Genomic DNA, 21,473 nt, shown 5'->3' on the forward strand with positions numbered 1-21,473 from the left:
CATTTTTTTTCCAGCAGCAAGAATCCCAATTGCCAGTGCCGTGTAACGTTTTCAAAGAATCTTAAATGAATGTATATGGAAACATTTTACACTCAAAACAGTCTCAAAAACATCGATGTGCTACCACGTGTCGTTAAAGCGTATAATCATAAGTACGTCTTAGAATCAGATGTGCACTCGAAGAAGTAACCCTTGCAAACGACGTGTTGCATTTTGGTTAATTCTCTGGAATGTCATCTAGTGTCCTCCCCCAAGGAATGTTAAAGATGGGAGATTGAGTTTGTATTGGAAAAACAAACGCAGTTTGGACAAAGGTTGTTTACCTAACTAGACAGATGAATTCTTTCGTTTAACTCGACGCGTACGTAGCTCTGATCCTCCCATCAAAAAAATGGGAAGATGCAAATGGTGAAGTGTTCGAATGAGATTTTTACTTGCCCGAATTACAACGAGTGACCAAAAAACAAATGAAGACCATGTGTACGATATCGAATGCATTCTCGATCGAAGAAGGAAGTGAATGTGAGGTGGAAAGGATATCAACTAGTTTTGATTCTTAGATTGACGCTTCGCAAGTCTTTGACTATAAAAAGAAGAAGTAACCATCATGCCGTTAAAAAAGCACATACCTGTCCTTATCGGTGTTCTTTATTCAGGAACAATACAAACAACCCTTGTGGCTGTAGTGTGGATAACGTGTGCCTAAAACTGAATTCCCTTTGGTATATAGTATCATCGGTACAGCCATTGTCAATTAGATTTTGCAACAAGGACACAAACAATTATGGATTATTTCGATCAGCAGTTGTATTGGTTATCACGTTCCCAATCCTTCCTACGTGCAGAAACAACGGTAGCTTTGCGATCAACACCTGTCACAATTACAGCAACAACAGCCTTCATTTGGAACATCTGGAAAATCATTCCACTTTGACATCGAGTGACTCGTCGCAAACCAGAACCATCGAAAGTTATAAATAACTAATTTTATTTAACTTGACCGAGTGACAGTTCTATGAATGTGCTTTGCTATTAACTCCTTATGTTATTTCATGACCACATTAACTCAATCACATACAGTTGGATCACGAAGCTAATTGGGAAGTATCTTTGGTATAAATCATTCATTCCACGCAAGCCCGTCATGTGATTGGAAATCAATCGACTTTTACCGTTGAAATTCTTAACAAAACATTCAAGAATATCTAGCTAAAATGATCTTCCCTTTTACGAATCCACACACCATGGCAAGTCAGTTTTCATCTGAATCTCTAAATCATGGTAACTCCTGCAGGATTTTAGTTTAGCGCTTAACATCTGATCAAAATGATTGCCGCTCTTATCATTGATTAGTTTGGCAACGCCCTGGACAAAACTCGGCAAGATATGCTAATCGATTACCATAGCGTAGCTCATCGTCTCAATATTAGTGTTTCAGATGTCAAAACGCTATCAATCATTTTTCTGACAGTTTGTTTTCTATTTTGGATGGAAACATCGCTTAAGTTAATACAAAATACATCAACTACAATGAGCGATTCCTCAAGCATTTTCGTTACCCTAGTGAATTGAAGGAAGAGTTGAATTTGATGTTTGTGTACACCAATGTGATTGAGTACAGCGTGGTGGGAAACACAGCCGCACCGTTACTCAGAATCATTCCTTTCAAGCAGGATTCTGCTATCGCTGCTTACAAAGAAGGTTGAAACACGTATCACGTTCACCATGACTTTGTTCATATTCTCGGATTTCCTGTCAGTATTCGTATTTGTAGGTGAGGGGATATGGAGACCGGTCCTAGAAGAACGAAATGACCTTCCGACGCCTCAGTATCAACTGGATGAAGGTCCAGGAGATATTTAGAAAATTGAGAGATCCAGATTAGATCCCTACTGAAGAAACAGAAGAACCAATAGTCTTCACGAAGTCATCATGAAAGAAATAGTAGAAGAATTGGTGGTCAGGGACAAAGATGAAGTTAAAGAGGACAATAAAGAGCCTTTATCAGAGAAACCCATATATCTAGAAAAAAATAAATACTACTCAATGATTGCTATTTGCGTTTGTCTGTTTTCTATGTGTTTTATTTCTTTACGTCTATATTGTTTACAACATCAATAATTAAAATTTATATATACATATATACACAAAGCAACAGCAATTGTTAACTTTAGTTCCAATGTTTGTATTTGAAAGAGACAATTGTGATTTTATTTCATTTTACCAAGGCGATGATTGGGGTCGTGTATTACTGTGTTGAAGGTTGTGGTGATACCGCATGCGTAATTAAAACAAAAATGGATCACATCGGCGTGTTAAGTGAAGTATTTGTAACAAAATAATATTTCAAGTTACATACGTCAAAACAGCTGGCTATGGCCAGAATATGTGAATATATGTACATGCGATAACAGCTAAGGGCATGTAGGGCAGTCATTTACACCACCAACGACGCTTGCAATATTTACAATTAGTTTCATTCGATATAATTGGTGACTGTATGTATATAGTCTGGAAAAAATATATTTGTATGATGCACAACGAGGCAGTTTGGTCTAAAATATATTTTGAATTCCATGTCTTCAAACGCCATGTTTTTAGCGAGTATGATACCTTCCGTATACTACTGTCCATTCAGTTGCCCATCATGATGATATATTCCGCATTTCTTCATCCTTTCACTTGCCCATCACAACGATATCACAGTTTCAAATAAGAATAAAAGTTAACAAAAGCAAAAAATATAAATATTTTTTATTTATTTTCCCATTCAAGTCGCATATCACTCTGTATTTCCATGCTAGATATCGACGAATGCACGAGCAACCCGTGCCAAAACCATGGTAAGTGCGTCGACATGATCAATGGGTACAACTGCTCATGCCCACCTGGGTTTTCTGGGATTCGCTGTCAAGTAGGTAAGAAAGTTACTTTCAAAATAGATACAGCAAGACGGAAAGGAATAAATCAAACATTATGAAAACGTGCAAGAGATGTAATGACATAGATAAAATAAAAAAGAACTAAAATTATCATTATATGGTTTTACTTTTAGGCGTTGCTGGGTAAGCAGGAAAAATATATATATATATATATATATATATATATATATATATATATATATATATATATATATATATATATATATATATATATATATATATACTCTTTTTGCCAATATGTTTGATTGGGCTCATACATTACTATGTTTACTGCATGTATAATTAAAACAAAACTAGCTCACATCGGCCTGTTTATTGAATTATTTGAGACCAACCAATGTTTCAAGTTACATGCGTCATACCAAATGGCTGTGGCCAGATTAGATGAAAATTCGTGTACATGCGATAAAAAGAACGACAGGAGATTATACATGGGAAAATAGGAAGGTTATAGACATTTAAGCTTCCGATCATGCTTAGAATATTTCCAGTTAGATGGTTTTATTATGTTAGTGATTATATGGATTGAGTCTGGAACAAATTAGGTTACGTATGGTACACAAGGAGGTGATTGGTCTAAAACATATTTTGAATTCTATGGCTTAAAACGACAAAGTTTTGAACGATTTGCGCTTTACGAAGATACATCCCATAGTCTTTTCTTCAATTAGTTTCCCATCATGACGATACTTTCCGTATTCTTTTATCTATTCTATTGCCCATTACAACGATATCGGAGTTTTAAAAAAATCATAAACAGTTAATGAACGCCAATTAAAAATATTAATCATTTTTTACTCTTTCCCATGAAATGAGTGAATCACCGTATTTTCTTGCTAGATGTAAACGAATGCACGAGCAACCCGTGCCATAACAATGGTACCTGTGTCGACGGGACTAACGGGTATAACTGTTCATGCCCACCTGGATTTTCGGGGATTCACTGCCAAGTAGGTAAGAAATTTACTTTAAAGGTGGAAAATGAAAGAAGTACGAAAAGCAATAAAGCAGCTTCAAGGAAAATGACTAGAGATGTATAGACATGGATAAAATAAAAACGGGTTAGAAAGGTCATTATAGTTTTACTGACTTTTTAGCATTGCTGTGTCACAAGGTCAGAACGCGGATCTTGATGATAAATATTTTCCATGGATCTTGTGGTTAACGCCAGAAATTCCTTATGATCGATACTGGCACAGAATCAGATATCATACATATCTACAAAGCAACAACAAGAATTAGCTAGTATTCCAATATTTACATCAGAAAGAGACAGTTGCTCATTTTCTGCAATCAAGAATGGCCACTCAGTCGGTTCTGGTATCACAGTTAAATTGTGTTTTTATAGCAGCCAAAATGTACAGTTTTACAATTGAATTTTTATACTTCCAGACATAAACGAGTGTGCCAGCGATCCTTGTCAAAACGGTGGAAAATGTGTGGACAAAGTAAATGGTTATAGCTGTCTGTGTGACATGGGTTTTGAAGGAATTAATTGCGAGAGAGGTAATCATATTCCCTATATTTCGACATGAATGTGTCAGTTTATGATATTTCGATTGCTCCGTTAACGTCAATAAAGGGAAATGATATATACTCTCTTTTCAAAGGATCTAAATAGTATTTTAATTTAAATTAATTAATTCCGCATTAAATCAAGTAAATAATTATAGATTTACTATACGTAGATCCACGCAGACAACAGCTATAATAGTGTCTGCCTTTGTCAATTCTTCAATTGCAAAGTACTTACCATTAATGTAATAGTGCTTTCTCGGATATTGTTATACAGTATTGAAAACGTCACATTGATTTTACAGTATGATTGATTTTACTGTAAGTGCAATACAGTATCGTAAATGTCAGTGCTTTTTCTCAAGTGTAATACAGTGTAATAAATATCATAATGCTTTATTCCATTCCTGTAATACAGTACTGAATATATGTCACGGTGCTTTTACAGTAAGAGTAATACAGTACTATTTATGTAACAATGCTTTAACCTTAAATGTAATAAGGTACCGTAAATGTCATAATGCTTTCAATGTAATTGTGATACAGTACCTTAAATGTAACAATGATTTAACCGTAAATGTAATAAATTACCGTAAATACTAAAGTGTTTTCAGTGTACTTCTAAAGTAATAGAGAAAATATAATGAATTGGAATGCGGTAATTTAATATATTTGTCGGTCACGCATACGCTCTTGTGAACGAAAAATATCGCATGAACATTAAAGGGAATAATCTATTATAAGCACTTAAATAAACAACAAACAAACAAAAATGGAAGAATTCATTTATTATCAACATTTTGTATTCACTACGAGCATCGCTTACATGTCTACCTTTTTGTACAAAGCCAAGCGTTTGAAACTTTAACGCATTATAAATGATAGCAAAGTCAGAAGTTAATCAAACAAATCGCGTGCCTACCTACCGTTTTGTCGATATTCCATAATGCGCAGCTAAATTATATCAAGGAAGAATACGTTAATAATCGGACATAATGAATGCCTCAACTGGAAATTTACTGATTTGAAAGCTTATTTTGACAACGGAATTTTATTAAAGGCGATAAATACAAGCTAAATTATAGACAGCAATATTCTGAACTTAGCACTTACCGCTTATGTGTTTGAAAATAAGAGTATATATGAAATAAATCAGCTGTCGGGATCAAGGCAAATCAGAACATTGGACAGCCTAAACCGACTATGGACTGAATTATCAGTTATGTCAATGTGCATTTGAATAATCAAATTTCAGCTTTTGATTTTTAAAACAAATGGGGAGTGATAAAAGTTCAATATACTTAAAAAATAATATAAGCGATTTCACTCATTTTTCGCCAGAACTAGGCAGACGATGCTACACATGCGACAATGGGAGCCACGCCGGCAATTGTACTGACAAAACCATATGTAAAGCGGAAGAGGTAAAAACTGACAAATTATTAAAGGGAAAATATATAAATTCACACACACTGTGCAGTATCTATGGTCACTTTAATAATAATACTTTTGCGTACGCTGTAAAGACTAAATGATCCTAGCTAGCCGTTAGGACCATAGAAGTTACGGTCTTCATCGAGACACATTATTTACCTCGACTGCACCATTTTACAAGCAGACATTTACATATGAGGCTTGCTGACCCATCCATTTGGTACGAAGTTACACTTTCAGTTACTTCACTGAACCTTATCAACTTATACAAACATAGTTCCATGCAAAATCTGTGGATTTCGTTAATTTACACAAGCGGCCACGCAGAACCCGATTGTAGTATTATGGATTCTTCTACCTTCCTTGATTGTTATCATGGAGTCTTGTAACTACTTTTACGAAAGGCTTTGATAAACCTTTCACCTTTGCGTGTGATATGAACTCATTATTGTCTGATTGAGCGCAATCATAGTCTAGCTATTGTAACGAACAAGGTTCTTGGACGTTCTTGTTTCAAAGTAAGTAATAACGGCTGATTAGTATTAAAACATTTGCTGATGATGAAAAACAAAACCATTAAAACCATTTCTTGGAACGGACTTTTTGGATTACTGAAACTTATTTTATGGTAGAATCTTCAAGAAATTCTTAGGATATGCGAAGTCATTTTACCAGAAAGTGTGGAGATACAATTCAATACAGTAATGACCTACATACATCCATGCTAATAAATGACAGGCAATGCAATACAATTGAATATAAAATATAGTAAGTAAGTTGTTAATGTAATGTTGAGAGAGAAAAAAAGACATAACCTTGACCCTAAGAATTCTTGCAGATTCTTAGGAGGAATGAAAATATTAAATACACAAATTGAAAACAAATTAAAATAAACGAAAATTGTTATGAGTACTCTGCCTTGTTCCTTTTTAAGTTATACATGTATTGCATTTGATTTTCCATTTATAGTCATTTGTTTTGTTTCAAATAAACCATTGACTTCGATTTTCTTTGATCACGTATTTGCTTTGTTGATTAGGTCATGTTTTTGAACATCTGTTGAATGAAAGCTTGTTCTTGATTTTCAGAAATGTTATATCCAACACGAACTTATATCGGCTGGAGTATTCAGTTTCAATCTGGGATGTGTTCCAAAAACTGTGAGCAAATATTCTTTGCATTTCGTCAGATTCTTGATTAGTATTTCTGTGATATACTCATGATTTTATTAATGCCCACCCTTTTTTCTCCTCTAGGCCCACACTATTGGAAATAGTTTATGATAGTGCTATTTTATCTAACACCGTGACAGTATTACATACGCGAATTTGAAGAGATGTTACATGATGTATCCAAATACAGTTAGTCCTTATCCCCTATTCAATAATAGTAGTCTGAAATCCCATACACATTGAACCGAAGATTAAGGGTGTAGAGGGTTAAAGACGGTTATAACAAGCCATTCACTCAGGTAAAATAACATTGAATGAAGGCATTACCTCTTACACATTACACAGTTATTCTTTGACAGAATAACACACACATACATCTTCGATGCTATTTTTAGATAGGAAGACGGTTGTTTGCGAACAGAACGCAAGTTGTAACAGTTACCTCCCATGGACAAATAAGCATAAACAGATCACGCAGAACGACTGGTGGTTGTTGTTGTTGTTGTTGTTGTGGGGTTTAACGCCATTTTTCAGCACGATAGGCTATACATGGCGGCCAGTATTAATGGTGGAGGAAGAAACCGGAAAACCCCGGAAAGAACCACCGACCCACGAGAAGCTACTGGCAGGCTTTCTAACATGCCCACATTGGCTGAATCTTAGACTCGAACCGCCGCAGACAGAGGTGAGATGGCAGTGATCCGTAACGAAGAGCGCTTTAGACCACTCGGCCACTCGGGGCCCCACGACTGGTGGTATTGTTTGATTACAAAAAAGATCTTTCTTGTGGGAAATAGTTTCGATTATAGTAAAACACTGCTCCCTATATTTATCATGCATAGGGTGATTTTATGTTGATAAAAAAAACCTCTCAGGTTATAAATAAACAGAATTATTAATGCAGGTTGTCCGATTGGTGTGTGTGTGTATATATATATATATATATATATATATATATATATATATATATATAGAGAGAGAGAGAGAGAGAGAGAGAGAGAGACAGACAGACAGACAGACAGACAGACAGACAGAATGGATCTGACATGGGTTTGTATCTCAAATAATGTTAACATAAATAGTCGAAATAATTTTGCGTTAGAGAGCATCAGCTTCAGGGCATTAGACTGGTTTAACAATTTCCTTTGGAATAATCACACATATAAATTATAGGCATCACGTGAAGAAAAACAACTGATTTATTAAAGGTTGAAATGATTTGGATAAATATTCAGAAGCCTTGGCCATTACGCTTTTACCCGACATATTGTCATGAAGTCTATTTCATCAGATATGATTCACTTTCAAAATAAACGCCAGCGCCATATTTTCACGTTAAGATATGTTGTGTGTTTTTTTTACAGTAGTAACGAAAGAAAAGTGAAACACAGTCTGTTCTATGACACCTGATTGCAATATGCAGGTGATTGTCTCAGTACCAAACAAATCTTGCTAAAAGCAGCATGCATTGGAGGTACACGGACGCGAAGTGTCCGGTACAGTAAATTATGACGAAGCTGGGTTCCAACATGTAACTAATGCAGTCTGAATGTTAAATGCCAAGATATGCATGAAAAACACCCAAATAATGTACAAGTATCCAGTGTTAATGAATATAAGAAGTGCATAGAATCAGCAATGCAATTTACAAATAAGCAGTGTGAATGAATGATAAGAGGTGTATACAAACACCTAAACAATGTACAAATAAGCAGTGTGAATGAATGATAAGAGGTGTATACAAACACCTAAACAATGTACAAATAAGCAGTGTAAATGAATGATAAGAGGTATATACAAACACCTAAACAATGTACAAATAAGCAGTGTGAATGAATGATAAGAGGTGTATACAAACACCTAAACAATGTACAAATAAGCAGTGTAAATGAATGATAAGAGGTGTATACAAACACCTAAACAATGTACAAATAAGCAGTGTAAATGAATGATAAGAGGTGTATACAAACACCTAAACAATGTACAAATAAGCAGTGTAAATGAATGATAAGAGGTGTATACAAACACCTAAACAATGTACAAATACACTGGCGATGTATATGGGAATTAAATAGTAAGCACAAACATGACCACAAGAGATAAAACATACAAGAAAAATGCGACTTTAAGATTAATTCACAATGCTATAAAAAGAATTATTACAAGCATTGAGGCACATCTAAAATTAGATTTCTGTCATATATTTTCCTAGTAGATGCATATTTTGGCTGAGAAAGTTCATACGTAATGACTGTTTTAGCGACTTTCCTCTTGTAAAACTCTTTGCCTATAAGAGTGTCTATTTCTTGGTTTTCGCTCTTTGAAGACTCTTTTCAAAGTATTATACATATAATGTATTGTTCACATTTTCAAATTGCAAGCCGTTTGATAAGAAATATGTTCTAGCCTGCTTATGGAATTTGTTCGTAAACTTGTTCAGTTCACCAGTCTTCAAATTCAGTATTATTCTCCCGTTTAGTTTATTTACACAATTGAATCATATTTGTGTAAGCAACTGAACATTCAGGATCTTAAATACCGTTCTTTGCTAGTAATTTAAAACGACATCAAAGCAAATATAATCAATCAATCCTCTCTGCGCCGTCTGGTAATTGAGGCGACAGCAAGGGAGCACCATTTTGGTCTGTCGGCTGCTGTTATGGGGGCGGTCTGCAGGGTGAGGCCTCTGGTCTTGAGTTCTCGTTCCACGGTTCGGCGCCAGGTCTCTTTGGGTCTGCCACGGTTCCTTTTCCCCTGTGGAGTCCATCTCAGTGCCACCCTTGGTAGTGAGTCAGGGGGCATTCTGCAGACGTGGCCGAGCCATCTCCATCGACGAGTTGCAATGGTCTCAGCAATGGTGCTTGTGCCCGCTCTGTGCCGGAGTTCCTCGTTCGAGATCATGTTTGGCCAGAAGATCCTCATGATCCGTCGCAGGCACTTGGTCTGAAAGACTTCGAACTTGCGTTATATGTTAGCAGTGGTCTTCCAACACTCTGACCCGTACAAAAGGACGCTCAGCACGTTGCTCTTGAAGATACGGATCTTCGTGTGGGCGCTGAGGTTTGTTGTCCTCCAGATGGGCTTCAGCATTGCGAAGGCCTGGTTGGCCTTGCTGATTCTTGTGGTGACTTCCCTTGTGCAATCTCCATCCGTGGCGACCTTGCTGCCCATGTACGTGAATTCGTCTACTTCTTGCAGAGGCTGGTCGTTGATGGTGATTGGGTCGCCCACTCTAGTGTTCTTTCTCAAGACTTGTGTCTTCCCTATGTTGATTCGAAGACCTATGGTGCTTGCTGTCTGTACCAATTGTTGTGTCTTCTGTTGGATATCCTGGTGTCTGCTTGCCAGCAACCCGATGTCGTCGGCATAATCCAGGTCATCCAGCACTGAGGTCAGCGTCCACTGTATTCCTTGCCTCCTGCCCTCTGTGGTACTGCGCATGATCCAGTCAATGGCCAGTGAGAAGAGGATCGGCGAAAGAATGCATCCTTGCTTCACTCCGTTTTCCACCTTGAATGGTTCAGTGAGTAGGTTGTTGTGGATGACTCTGCACTCAAAGTTCTCGTACAGGGGCCTGATGACGTTGACAAGTTTCTGGGGGATGCCGTAGTGTCGTAGGATCTTCCACAGAGAGGCTCGGTGCAGGCTGTAGAAGACCTTCTCAAAGTCCACAAAGACAAATATAGAATAGATTATAATTGATTAACTGTCTTTGAGTTTTGTCAATAACCAACATGACATCCATTTACAACAGGCAACATTACATTCATTTACAACAGGAATCTTTATTCTTAACCATCTGGAACATGTTTTCAGTCATTTCATGCATATGAATTATTTATTATTTATATTCAAATTTGCAATTCCCATATTCAAATCTGCTACAGCTGGTCCATATTATCAATATGCGATGTTTGGAATCTGACTTTCTCTTTTATACGTTATATCTCGAATCTGTTGAATCTTTTTGTAAACTGACCTTGCAAAGACTACGATATCTTCCAACTGTAATGGTAATTTTGCTGAACAAGAAGGATGCATTTGCAGGCCTCAAATACATAATTTATTGGGTACGGCCCTATTTATAACATCATATTTTTATGGTTTATGCTGCTTATCTCAACAGTATCGTCAAAAGCAAATGCAATCTTTAAGGCTGTATTTTTTCCCGAAACACTGATGTGTATTGTGTTTGGTATTTGAAATAAAGAACAATAAGATTTTCATATTGTTTAATATTATGCTCAAACGCATCACTTTGGCTACGCTTGTTTCCCGTCCCAGCTTGTAAACAAATAAGCTTAAACTCAAGATACCAACACTGTTAAACTCGTGAAGGACCTCGATAACCTCTCTGATAAACGTTTAAAACAAAAGAGTGTAACTTTGTGTCATTATTTATGATGTACAAATTAATGCTATTATTTTATGATCGTTAAACTTCTTCATAATTTGATTGGTCTATTAATTTTTATTTATGCATTATGCCATTGAGTCTGAACATTCCAGTTAATGTAGAGTATTTAGAAAATGTACAGAACTGGAATTTAAAATTCTAGGAATTTTTCTATATATTTAAGTATTTACGCGTTGACAAGCCTACGAGATAAACGATCATACTGATTTAAATTTCACAATGACTCAGCATTTTTAATGTACATAATTACCGCCATGTCGGCTAATTCTGCGCGTCGGGTAATTCTGCGCAACGATACGTCATTTCTGTAAACATTGGATCACGTGCTATTATGGGTAAAAAATCCATGTTGTATCCAGAAAGAACATCCGTATATTAATTAAGAAATGTGATATTCATAAAGTGTACAAAAATATCCCACATTTAGACTCGAAATGCACATAAAAATGTCATTTCTAAATGGCAACGTGAAGACCCACTCCATGCCCTTCTTGAACCTGTAACCCAGAAAATTCGATTTACTATGCATCTTTTAGAACAATACAAATAAATACATTATATAAAAGATGGAAATGTGTACCTTAAAACAAAACTGTATTTTAATCCAAGTTTCCAATTTTGCAAGAAGTTGTCCCACACGTACAAAATCGTCTGCTACCCAACGTGTCTACTTGCCGCTATAACATAAATTATCAACAGTCCTCGGCGTATAGTCCGTTTCTAACTTCTGTAGTAATTTTTCATCATCAACAAGACGTTGTAATCACATTACATCCTATTCATTGTTGTTTCTTTTCCACGTAACAGCGTATTTTTCATAAAATGTTGAACTTTGCTAACTTTTTTACAACATCGGTTTAGTTTGCTTAATACCTCTTGTCATTTATTAGCATTTTTACGTTGAATTTTGTAAAACTAGCTATAAACCTGACCTAATTACTCGACTGAACTGCTGACAGAAACAGTCCAAAGTAATATATTTCATTTCTGTAGCCCACATTGATAAACATGACATCTTTTCAAAGCTATGCGCAGAATAGGCCGACATATCGCGAGTCAGGAAAACAGGGGGGTGGTATCCTCTGTGTCCAAAATTAATATTATTTTGAACAGAATATTCTGGTGACCATTGCATCTTTTCAAATGGTAAGCATTGCTGTATCTTATTTTTGTCAATCGCTCGAATTCCGTATGCGTTTTGCTTCAGTATTGGAAACGAAAACCTTAGGTGCGCAGAAATGCCCACAGCAGTGTACTTATATTTATTAAATCTCTCAAAAGTGTTGTAAGAGTGATTCCTTCTCCCACCCCACCCCAATAATAAAAGGAGTTTCACTGGTCTCAGATTTCACATTATTCTCTTTACCATCTGATATATGCAAAGGGCATTGTCCTTTACCAATGGAAAACTGAAAGTGTCGTCTGCATTATCGAACAACCTCATCCATAGCTCGATAACACTCTTTTATATATATAGACGTAGCACTATGCATGAGAGGTGTGTGACCATGTTAAAATATACTCCAAAAGACCACATGTATTCGCAATGAGAGATGATGGACAAGGTTCAAATTCGAATGCTTCTTTCTTATCTACCGGAAATGTATTAGTTATGTGTTAGTTTACCGGAGTGTGCTGAATGTTATGATAGCCTTCTAAGGGTGTATCGGCTTAAATAGTCACAACATTGCGTACGCTCTTTTAAGTTAACATTCAATTTATTTATTACCTCATAAATCTTACATAAATTTAACTTATGAACATTTTTAAGATTATCTTAGCTGCCCTAGTTGACTGTGCAGACGATTTTATTAAAACAGCGCGACAGCTTTAACAGTTACCTCCCTTTGTAGCGAAAACGTATAGATTGCAGAGTGATGAGTAAAATATTGTTTCACTGATGTAAAGCTTTTGTTTTAAAAATAATCCTCACTGATAAATAAGCCAAATAGTAACTCACTTCTTAATCCATAAAATCATTTAAATTTTGGAGTATAAATTAAAAATGTGCATTTTATCTTTAAAGAAGAGATTGTCCGCCGTTCTTTTTTTTAACGCAGTTATATAAAACAAGTTGTCATTTCACATCATCGCGCTTCACATGATCCAAATATGGCAATGTTATAGTTCGACTCTACACGAGAATTATTTTTTTTTATAGAAACATCGGAGGATTTTATAACTTAGTAGATCAATCATATTCCACGAAATGTGTTTACGATGTAATAAGTTCATACCTATGGTATAACTTGATAGTCAATACCGTGCGAGCGGATTTTAAATTCTTAAAGGTTGATTCTTTTATCTATTATATGTAGAGGTGTCGACGACGAAAACATGCACAGTTTATGATTCGAATTCAATTAATGGTCTTTAATTATTAAAGTTCAGTGAGGCTTGAAGCGAAAGACAAAAAGTGATATACAACTAGTATAAAATATATCTTTTATCGTATACAAATGCAATTATAATGGCTAACAATATCTATAATTTGCAAACAGGCAAACAAAAGAAAAAACATGTTCATCATAAGTGCTACTAAACTAGTTTGTGACAGTACCTTTGAGGTTTACTTTGACGATCTTCCTCCATTTTTGCTGTGCCATATACTGGTTCCCTAATTATCAATCACTCCACAATAAAGTTCCACGATAGTGTGAGCAAATGATATATCATGGAACCAGTCTAAGAAGAATAAAAATTGTTCAATGATGGCTGATTGTCATTGTAAAGCCTTGTAGAGACTATCAAACAATATCTAGTTGCACAATGATAACATATACATGTTAATTTTTCATTTGCGAGTAGACAATGGTATCCAATTTTATAGATGTATTATGTTTTAAAGATGTTTAATACTTCATTCATTAGCATGTGTATGAAACTATTGCTCACGGTGGATAAATACACAATTTATTAAAATGCAAAATCATTTCCTATTTGTTTACGTATGTCGAAATTAATGAATAGCTCCTAATGATTCACTATGTATGGTTACTTAAACATATCTAGGCATATTCTTAGCAGGTCTTCACACACGCACACACACAGAGAGAGAGAGAGAGAGAGAGAGAGAGAGAGAGAGAGAGAGAGAGAGGCGGAGAGCAGAGTGAACGAGTAACGATTGTGTTTTAGATCTGAGCAAAAAGTTCCACTCTAGCATTTCGAATTTTTATAAAAGGGCTCAACATTTGAACAAAAGGTATTCCCTGATTTCATCCACTTTAATTTCTGTTATGAAAAGAGAAATTAGTTTATTCTAGGATAGGTTAAAGAACCTGAACTTATATTTAGTTTTATATGTGAACGATTGTGGTTGAGTTGGAATAATAGTACATGGCTAAGAATTGCTTCTGATGCACATTTCATAGTTGATTGCTACCTCTTTTTGAAATATGTGCGCTTTCAGAAAATAGGAAAAGTTCGTGTACGTATTTAAAGTAAGGGCGAATTTACTGCACTCTATGTTAATTCATGGACAACTTCCCTGCATTTCACCTACATACATCAGCAGTAATTTCATCATTTATCTGCTTTAGAAAGTATATAGTTTTCCTAACAGTGATAAGAATTCAATGCTAGTCAAAGTAGGGAGTTAGTAAGCTAGTTCTTTTCGTCCCGTCTGGGACATAAGGTTGCACCTATCTTCCGCCATTTAGGTCAGTCTTGAGCAATGACTTGTACATCTGCCCCAGGAAAGTCTCATTTCTTCCAGCTCGGTCATCAATGTCCTTCGCCAAGTTATCTTTGGCCGTCCGCATCTGGTGTCCATCTGAGGAATAACTTGGGTATCTGTTCTTGGGGCATCTTCATTACGTGGTGGAGCCATTTGACCCTACGCATCTTCATCTCCAGTGAAATATTGTTACATACCGTCTTTTTAAATAGATTTACAATGGAGATCTTGTTTGGCCAAATTGATGTTACCGATTTTACGGAGGGAGCTATTGTGAAATCAGTTTATTCTGCTCATGTCCGTCTTCTCTACTCTCCAACACTCTGATCCGTACAGTACCGTCTTTACGTTGCTGCGCAGATAAGTATCCTGGGTTGGAACAAGCAATAAGAACCAATTAAATGTAAAAGTAGCCTATTTGCTGCAAAGCAGACAGGGTGTATATACTTTCCAACTAGGTTCAAACTGACACGACTCGAAGCAACGGAGACACTTGGAGTAAAAGGGGCCATTCAATGATCAGCAGGGTACACGGGGAAAGTTTGGAAGGTCATTGTGTGGACAGTGTAAGTTATGAGTGGTCGAACACGACGACGGAGTAAAAAAATTACGATGGAATCGCAAACAGATTTTCACCAGAGGGAGTTAGTCATCCTGAGTTAACATGTAGAAGTGGAGTTGGTATTGTTGATATTTTGTTTGCATTTATTACTCCCAGAAGCGTTTGAATTTGATATTTGAGAGTGTATTTATGATTCTAAATCTGGCACTATCATGACCTATCCCACCGTACCGCCCGTGGCTGCCTTGTTTAACTACACCTATTTTTCTGAATTTCAAAAGTTTTACTTTTATAAAAGAAGAATTATGTTCATCTCTGTTGTCTCTAGCTCTGTTCAATGATGGAAACGCTCGGCGGAAAAAGGTCCTTACATTCGATTCAGCTATGCTACGAGTGCTGTGATAAGAACGATTGTAATAGATATGCATGTGCCAATTCTCAATGTAAGTATTTGGTAGTGTTACCTTTTATTCATTACCACATGTAGTTGCAGGTGTCTACCTTTACTACTTTTGCATTAGTTATGTAACCAGGAATTTTGATCAAACTTAGATGGAAATACTGAAACAGTTGGTAAGATATGGAATATCATTTTAGAACTTGGTGTGGTTTTAATTTTTCATGCAGAAAATGTACAGTTAGTTTTTAATGACTTAACCTTATCTACTGATTCTTGCAAAATGCGCACACTGAGTCTGCGGAGTCTGTAGTACTCGTATAAAATATATAAGGCAACAATACAACATAATTATAAACTAGTAAAGCATATGTACATCACTGTGATCGTCCACTAAAACTATTAATACTGCTGCTAGCATTACTACTGCCACAACCACCTCCATTACCAAATAATAATAATAATAATAATAATAATAATAATAATAATAATAATAATAATAATAAGTACTACTAGTATTATTTTATACTCTTTGATTTACAGTTGCAGAGGAATGTTTTGAGCACCATTGTCTACATAATGGGACTTGTATAGCCCGGAACGGAAAGCCATCTTGTAAATGTCCGGACGGTTTTAGGGGTGAACACTGTGAGATAGGTATGAAGGCTGACAAACCTGAAACAAACGGAAACATGTTTTATAACGTTAAAACAATTTCTTTATCTTTAGAATCTTTCTTCTGTCCTTGCACAACGAACTCAAGCTGCTTTAGCCAACAATGCATTATACAGCACATCTGCTGACAAAGGACTATATTAATATTAAAAATGTATGTCGAATTAGTAACCCCTTCATTCAATTCCTCTTGCAAATTAAACCTCTATATTAAAGATATAGATTCATAAAGGTCAAATCATTGTCGTCTTTCTGTCAAACAGTTTAAGATAGATATTACGTTTTATAAGAAAAATTAAGTTCGAAGCTTTTCTTGTAATATGTTTATGCGCTTGCTGAAAAGTCGTTTGGTTTGTACATTTACGAACAAATTCATGAAGAGCATTTCAAAGTGGTTTAAATACCACTCACAAATCCTCGCATTGACGCATCGTTTTGTTTTCTTATTGAAGTTGTATACAATTGTCAGCAAACAAATATGTTCTAGCCTCTCGTTGATATTCTGAATAGAAATACTTCAAACAAATGTACACTTGAATTAAATATAGGTAAAATACAGATGTCTCAGAATTTGCATGATGCAATGTTCACTGTTTTTGGCATTCGTTGACTATGGCTAAATGACCAAAGTAAGCATGGTGATTATACCATTCTAAAGTCATTGTTATCCATCTTTGGACGATAACGATGGTAATTCTATCCAACAATTAATAGCCACGTTTTAGTTATGTTTCACAAGAAACGGAATAACATGTATGCATCAAAACCAGGCAGAGTGGTTACTGATAGGTTCCACTGGTCAATTTTGACAGGTCATCGCAACAAAGATCGATTCTTATCTTACACGACCTTTGCTAAATATATATATATATATATATATATATATATATATATATATATATATATATATATATATATATATATATATATATATATATATATCTGTGTGTATCTGTGTCTGTGTGAGAGCCTTAATCTTGAGAATTATCTTTCGTGAATATGCATTGTAATGGTTATTTAGTTAATATTTTAAATACTGGCTTTCCAAATGAATGGTTTTGTGCTATTTAATGAGTCATTCTAATAGTGCGTAGTCCATTCATAAGTTCCAAGGCAGAATCCAGGTGAACATCACGTGGTGTAAATGGAGGTCGTAGGTTTTTCTACTGACTTAAAAAGTCTAAAATTGATTAGCTACTGTAACCCACGTGACCTGTTTACTGACTCGATGTGCAATGCATGTGAGTCATTGAAACATCTTTACGTTATAGCAACTACGTTTTAGCACTCTAAATAAGAGAATCAATACTTAGAATTTGCAAGTTTAGTAGTATCAGCACTCTTGGAAGCTATTCTGTTAGACTGAGAAGAATTCATTTATTTAATTCAATCATTCCTTGGAATTAATTGCTCAAAATACTTCAGATAAAGTGGATTAACAGTTGTATAGATTTACTGTGAATTCATTTAAAGAGTATTGAGATTTATAGCTATCACGGGATTATTGTGAATTCGTTTAATTATAGTGATTCTTCTATAATGTTGATAAATCATAGATTACATTCAGAATACAAATGGAACCCAACTGGATTACTCGGTATGTTTGGAATTAATAGAGCATTTAGGACTTTATGATTTCATGCGCCATACTGTATTACTTCTTGGTTTCCAGTCTTCTCTTGTGCACAAACAGGACGATTGGCCAAGTATAAACCAGAATCCTATCATGGGGGAAAATCTAAAGAAAATACGCTCATTCATCACGTGAGCTATGACATTGCCAGTTAATCGTGTGATGTATAGCCACTAAAAGAAGATATGTGCATCACGTGACGTTCCAACAATATATGCTGATCGGGTGTTATATAAACTTTCAAGAAAATTAATATAAGGCAAATGTGCGATATATTCATACAACTATATTAATAAAGTTATTTATATGAATATTCAAAATTCCTTACAGATACACCATTAATCTGTTACGGCTGTGCATACACTGCAAACCATGCGTCATGTAATTTTCTAAGGAGTTGTCTATGGGGATCAGTGAGTATATATTTTATTCCAGTATGAAACAGCCCTTAAATTGGTTTTCCATTGTTTAATATATTATTGTAAACAGCATCCATATGTTGCCCAAATTGTTGTTCATGTTTAAAATTTACATGGAAAACTCAGAAGTAATGATTATTAAAATAGCTGCTGATTTGGCTTAGCCTGTTTATCAATAGCGGCATAGTTTACCAATCATAACATGGATACAGTTTTAATAATAACTTAAAATAACTGACCAAATATGGAACCAATTTTATTGATGTTTGGAAATCTTGCATGAGGATAGTCTGAACTTCATCGGACAAAATGTATTTGTGATGACGTATGAAAGTTACATTATGTATCTGCAATAATATTTTACAGCATTGGGTATATATATATATATATATATATATATATATATATATATATATATATATATATATATATATATATATATCTTTTAAGGCATGTTTCATTGGGAGAATCCATGGTAGTCGTGTCATTAACATGGGATGCATGGAGGAACAGGTAAAAGTTTTCTTTCACAATACTGGAACCAGAGTTTGATAATTTGAAAGTTTTCCTTGAATATGGTGGTATATAGCTGAGTCAATGAGTACATTTGTTTGACGACTAGGCCACATCTTCACATCTTAGGGTGGAATAAGTTTCGTTTATCTAGTTTTTAACTGGGTCGATGATCCAGTGCTAATCCACTTGTGAAACGAGGGTTGAGATGTTCGAATTATAGGTCACACCTGCCTAACTTTGAATGCCCTAATTTGAAATTGGCTTACTCTCCTTGTTGCAAAATGCTAGCGGCTAAAGTTCGTTTGATGTCATAAGCAAAACCTGCACAACATGTCTGGTCTTTCGGATGAAGGAAATTGTTACTAGCTTCCTGTCACTTTTTCTATGTTTTTGTCTTTATGAACTTTTCTCAGCTACACGTTTTCTTCTTCTTCTTCTTCTTTCATTTTTGCGCTTTACTGCATACATTACTGAATATTATATTAACATGTAATACACGTTCCAGAAATTGCTTATGAACAGGTCTATTCAAATTCCGCTCTGTAACATGACCGCTAAACAAGCGTCTCTGCTATCTGGCGATATGCTATCCAGTTTTAGGCATTATCCCTTAGCAGTCCAGCTCGACATACACGAATATGTTAAAAATGTATCAAATTAGTTCCAAATACCCAGCCTTTTTTACTTGTTTGGTGATGACTTGCTAAGATTAGTCTTTATTGTAATTCTGAAGTAAGTAAAATTCTTCACAAAAATGTGTTAAAGTATTTTTCAACACGTCCACATTGTTCATGGAGGCCCAGTGTTGTCGAGTGGTCTAAAGCGTTCGCCTTTACCGATCACTGCCATCTCACCACTGTCTGCGCGGGTTCGAGTCCTGGGCTCGGCCAAAGTGGGTATACGAGAGTTTGCCAGTAGCTTCCAGTGGGTCGAAGGTTCTTGCCGTGGTTTTCCCGGGTTGGTCCTCGACCAGTTATACTGGTCGTCATATATAGCCTATTGAGTGCAGAAAAATGGTGTTTAGCCCCAAACAAAAAAACAACAACAACGTTATTTTTTCAAGCTCATTGGAGAACTGCAGTCAGTCTTTAGTTTCGGAGATGTGGCGTTTTTGCTTGTTGTCGAGCTCTTCAGTAAATGCTGTATGTATTCCAATACCAAAATCAATGTGATCGGTTTTGAAAACACCTAAAATTAAAAATTTTGTTCTGATTCATGCTATGATAAACCATTTGTTGGTTTTACAATATAAATTTAAAGTGCAAGTCTTGCGATGGAACTACTAGCGTCCCTTTTATCAACGCATCGCCTCTACCTCAAAAAAGTTCATTCAAACATACGTTAAATCCACATTTCAGCTGGACAACTTAGCCTTACAAATCAGGAAATTAATTGATTTCACATCACTTATATTGTTAGATATTACCAAATAATCATACTTGTGATATCTTTCAATTAGCAGTCAATCTTTCACAATTCATCGGTATTTCTTCTTCAGCTGAAAAGTAGTGTTATGTAAGCAGGCCTAACAAAGAAGATATCAATCATGTTCAAAATGAATTGTTTTCGACAAAAATATGTGCTATATGAACTTTGACATTTGATAAACATGTATATGCTAGTATCTACAAACTCAGTTAAAATTAATAGAAAAGTTAGCAATACCAGACAAGCGAAGGAGAAATAGAAATTATACATGAATGCTTGTGAAAGAAAGTGACGAATAAGGAGTCTCGGATTCAGCCAATGTGGGTATGTGAGAAAGCTTGCCAGTAGCTTCTCGTAGGTCGGTGGTTCTTTCTGGGGTTTTCCTGGGTTTTTCCTCCACCAATAATACTGGCCTCCATGTATAACCTATCGTGTGCTGAAAAATGGCGTTTCACTCCACAACAACAACTTCACAATAGCTGGGTAAAGATTTACGATGAATTTACTATTGATTCTCATCGTCTTGTCGGGGTACAAATTTACAACGAATTTAGTATCGATACTCGTAATTTATCTGGGTAGAGAATCATGGTAAATTTAGCATTGATACAAACATTCCTTCGTGTCAGTAACTTCAGCTTCCTCTCCCATGTCCTCGAGCTATTCTAACAGCTGTTCGTCTGTCAT

General features: G+C 35.5%; 1 protein-coding gene across 1 annotated transcript in view; it reads left to right on the top strand.

Annotated features, from left to right (window-relative positions):
- The window catches only part of LOC149778380 (uncharacterized), an 81,774-nt gene that overhangs the window by 51,183 nt on the left and 9,118 nt on the right, over positions 1–21,473 (top strand). The window contains exons 12-20 of the mRNA XM_089939208.1: positions 2,805–2,918; positions 3,783–3,896; positions 4,335–4,448; positions 5,799–5,881; positions 6,980–7,051; positions 16,047–16,161; positions 16,659–16,772; positions 18,754–18,836; positions 19,293–19,355. Coding sequence (XP_089795334.1) covers positions 2,805–2,918; positions 3,783–3,896; positions 4,335–4,448; positions 5,799–5,881; positions 6,980–7,051; positions 16,047–16,161; positions 16,659–16,772; positions 18,754–18,836; positions 19,293–19,355 — 872 coding nt within the window. The remainder of the gene's footprint in view (positions 1–2,804; positions 2,919–3,782; positions 3,897–4,334; positions 4,449–5,798; positions 5,882–6,979; positions 7,052–16,046; positions 16,162–16,658; positions 16,773–18,753; positions 18,837–19,292; positions 19,356–21,473) is intronic.

This window comes from Sinohyriopsis cumingii, chromosome 17 (genome assembly GCF_028554795.1).
Source record: "Sinohyriopsis cumingii isolate HCF-2022 chromosome 17, ASM2855479v2, whole genome shotgun sequence".
Lineage (NCBI taxonomy): Eukaryota > Metazoa > Mollusca > Bivalvia > Unionida > Unionidae > Sinohyriopsis > Sinohyriopsis cumingii.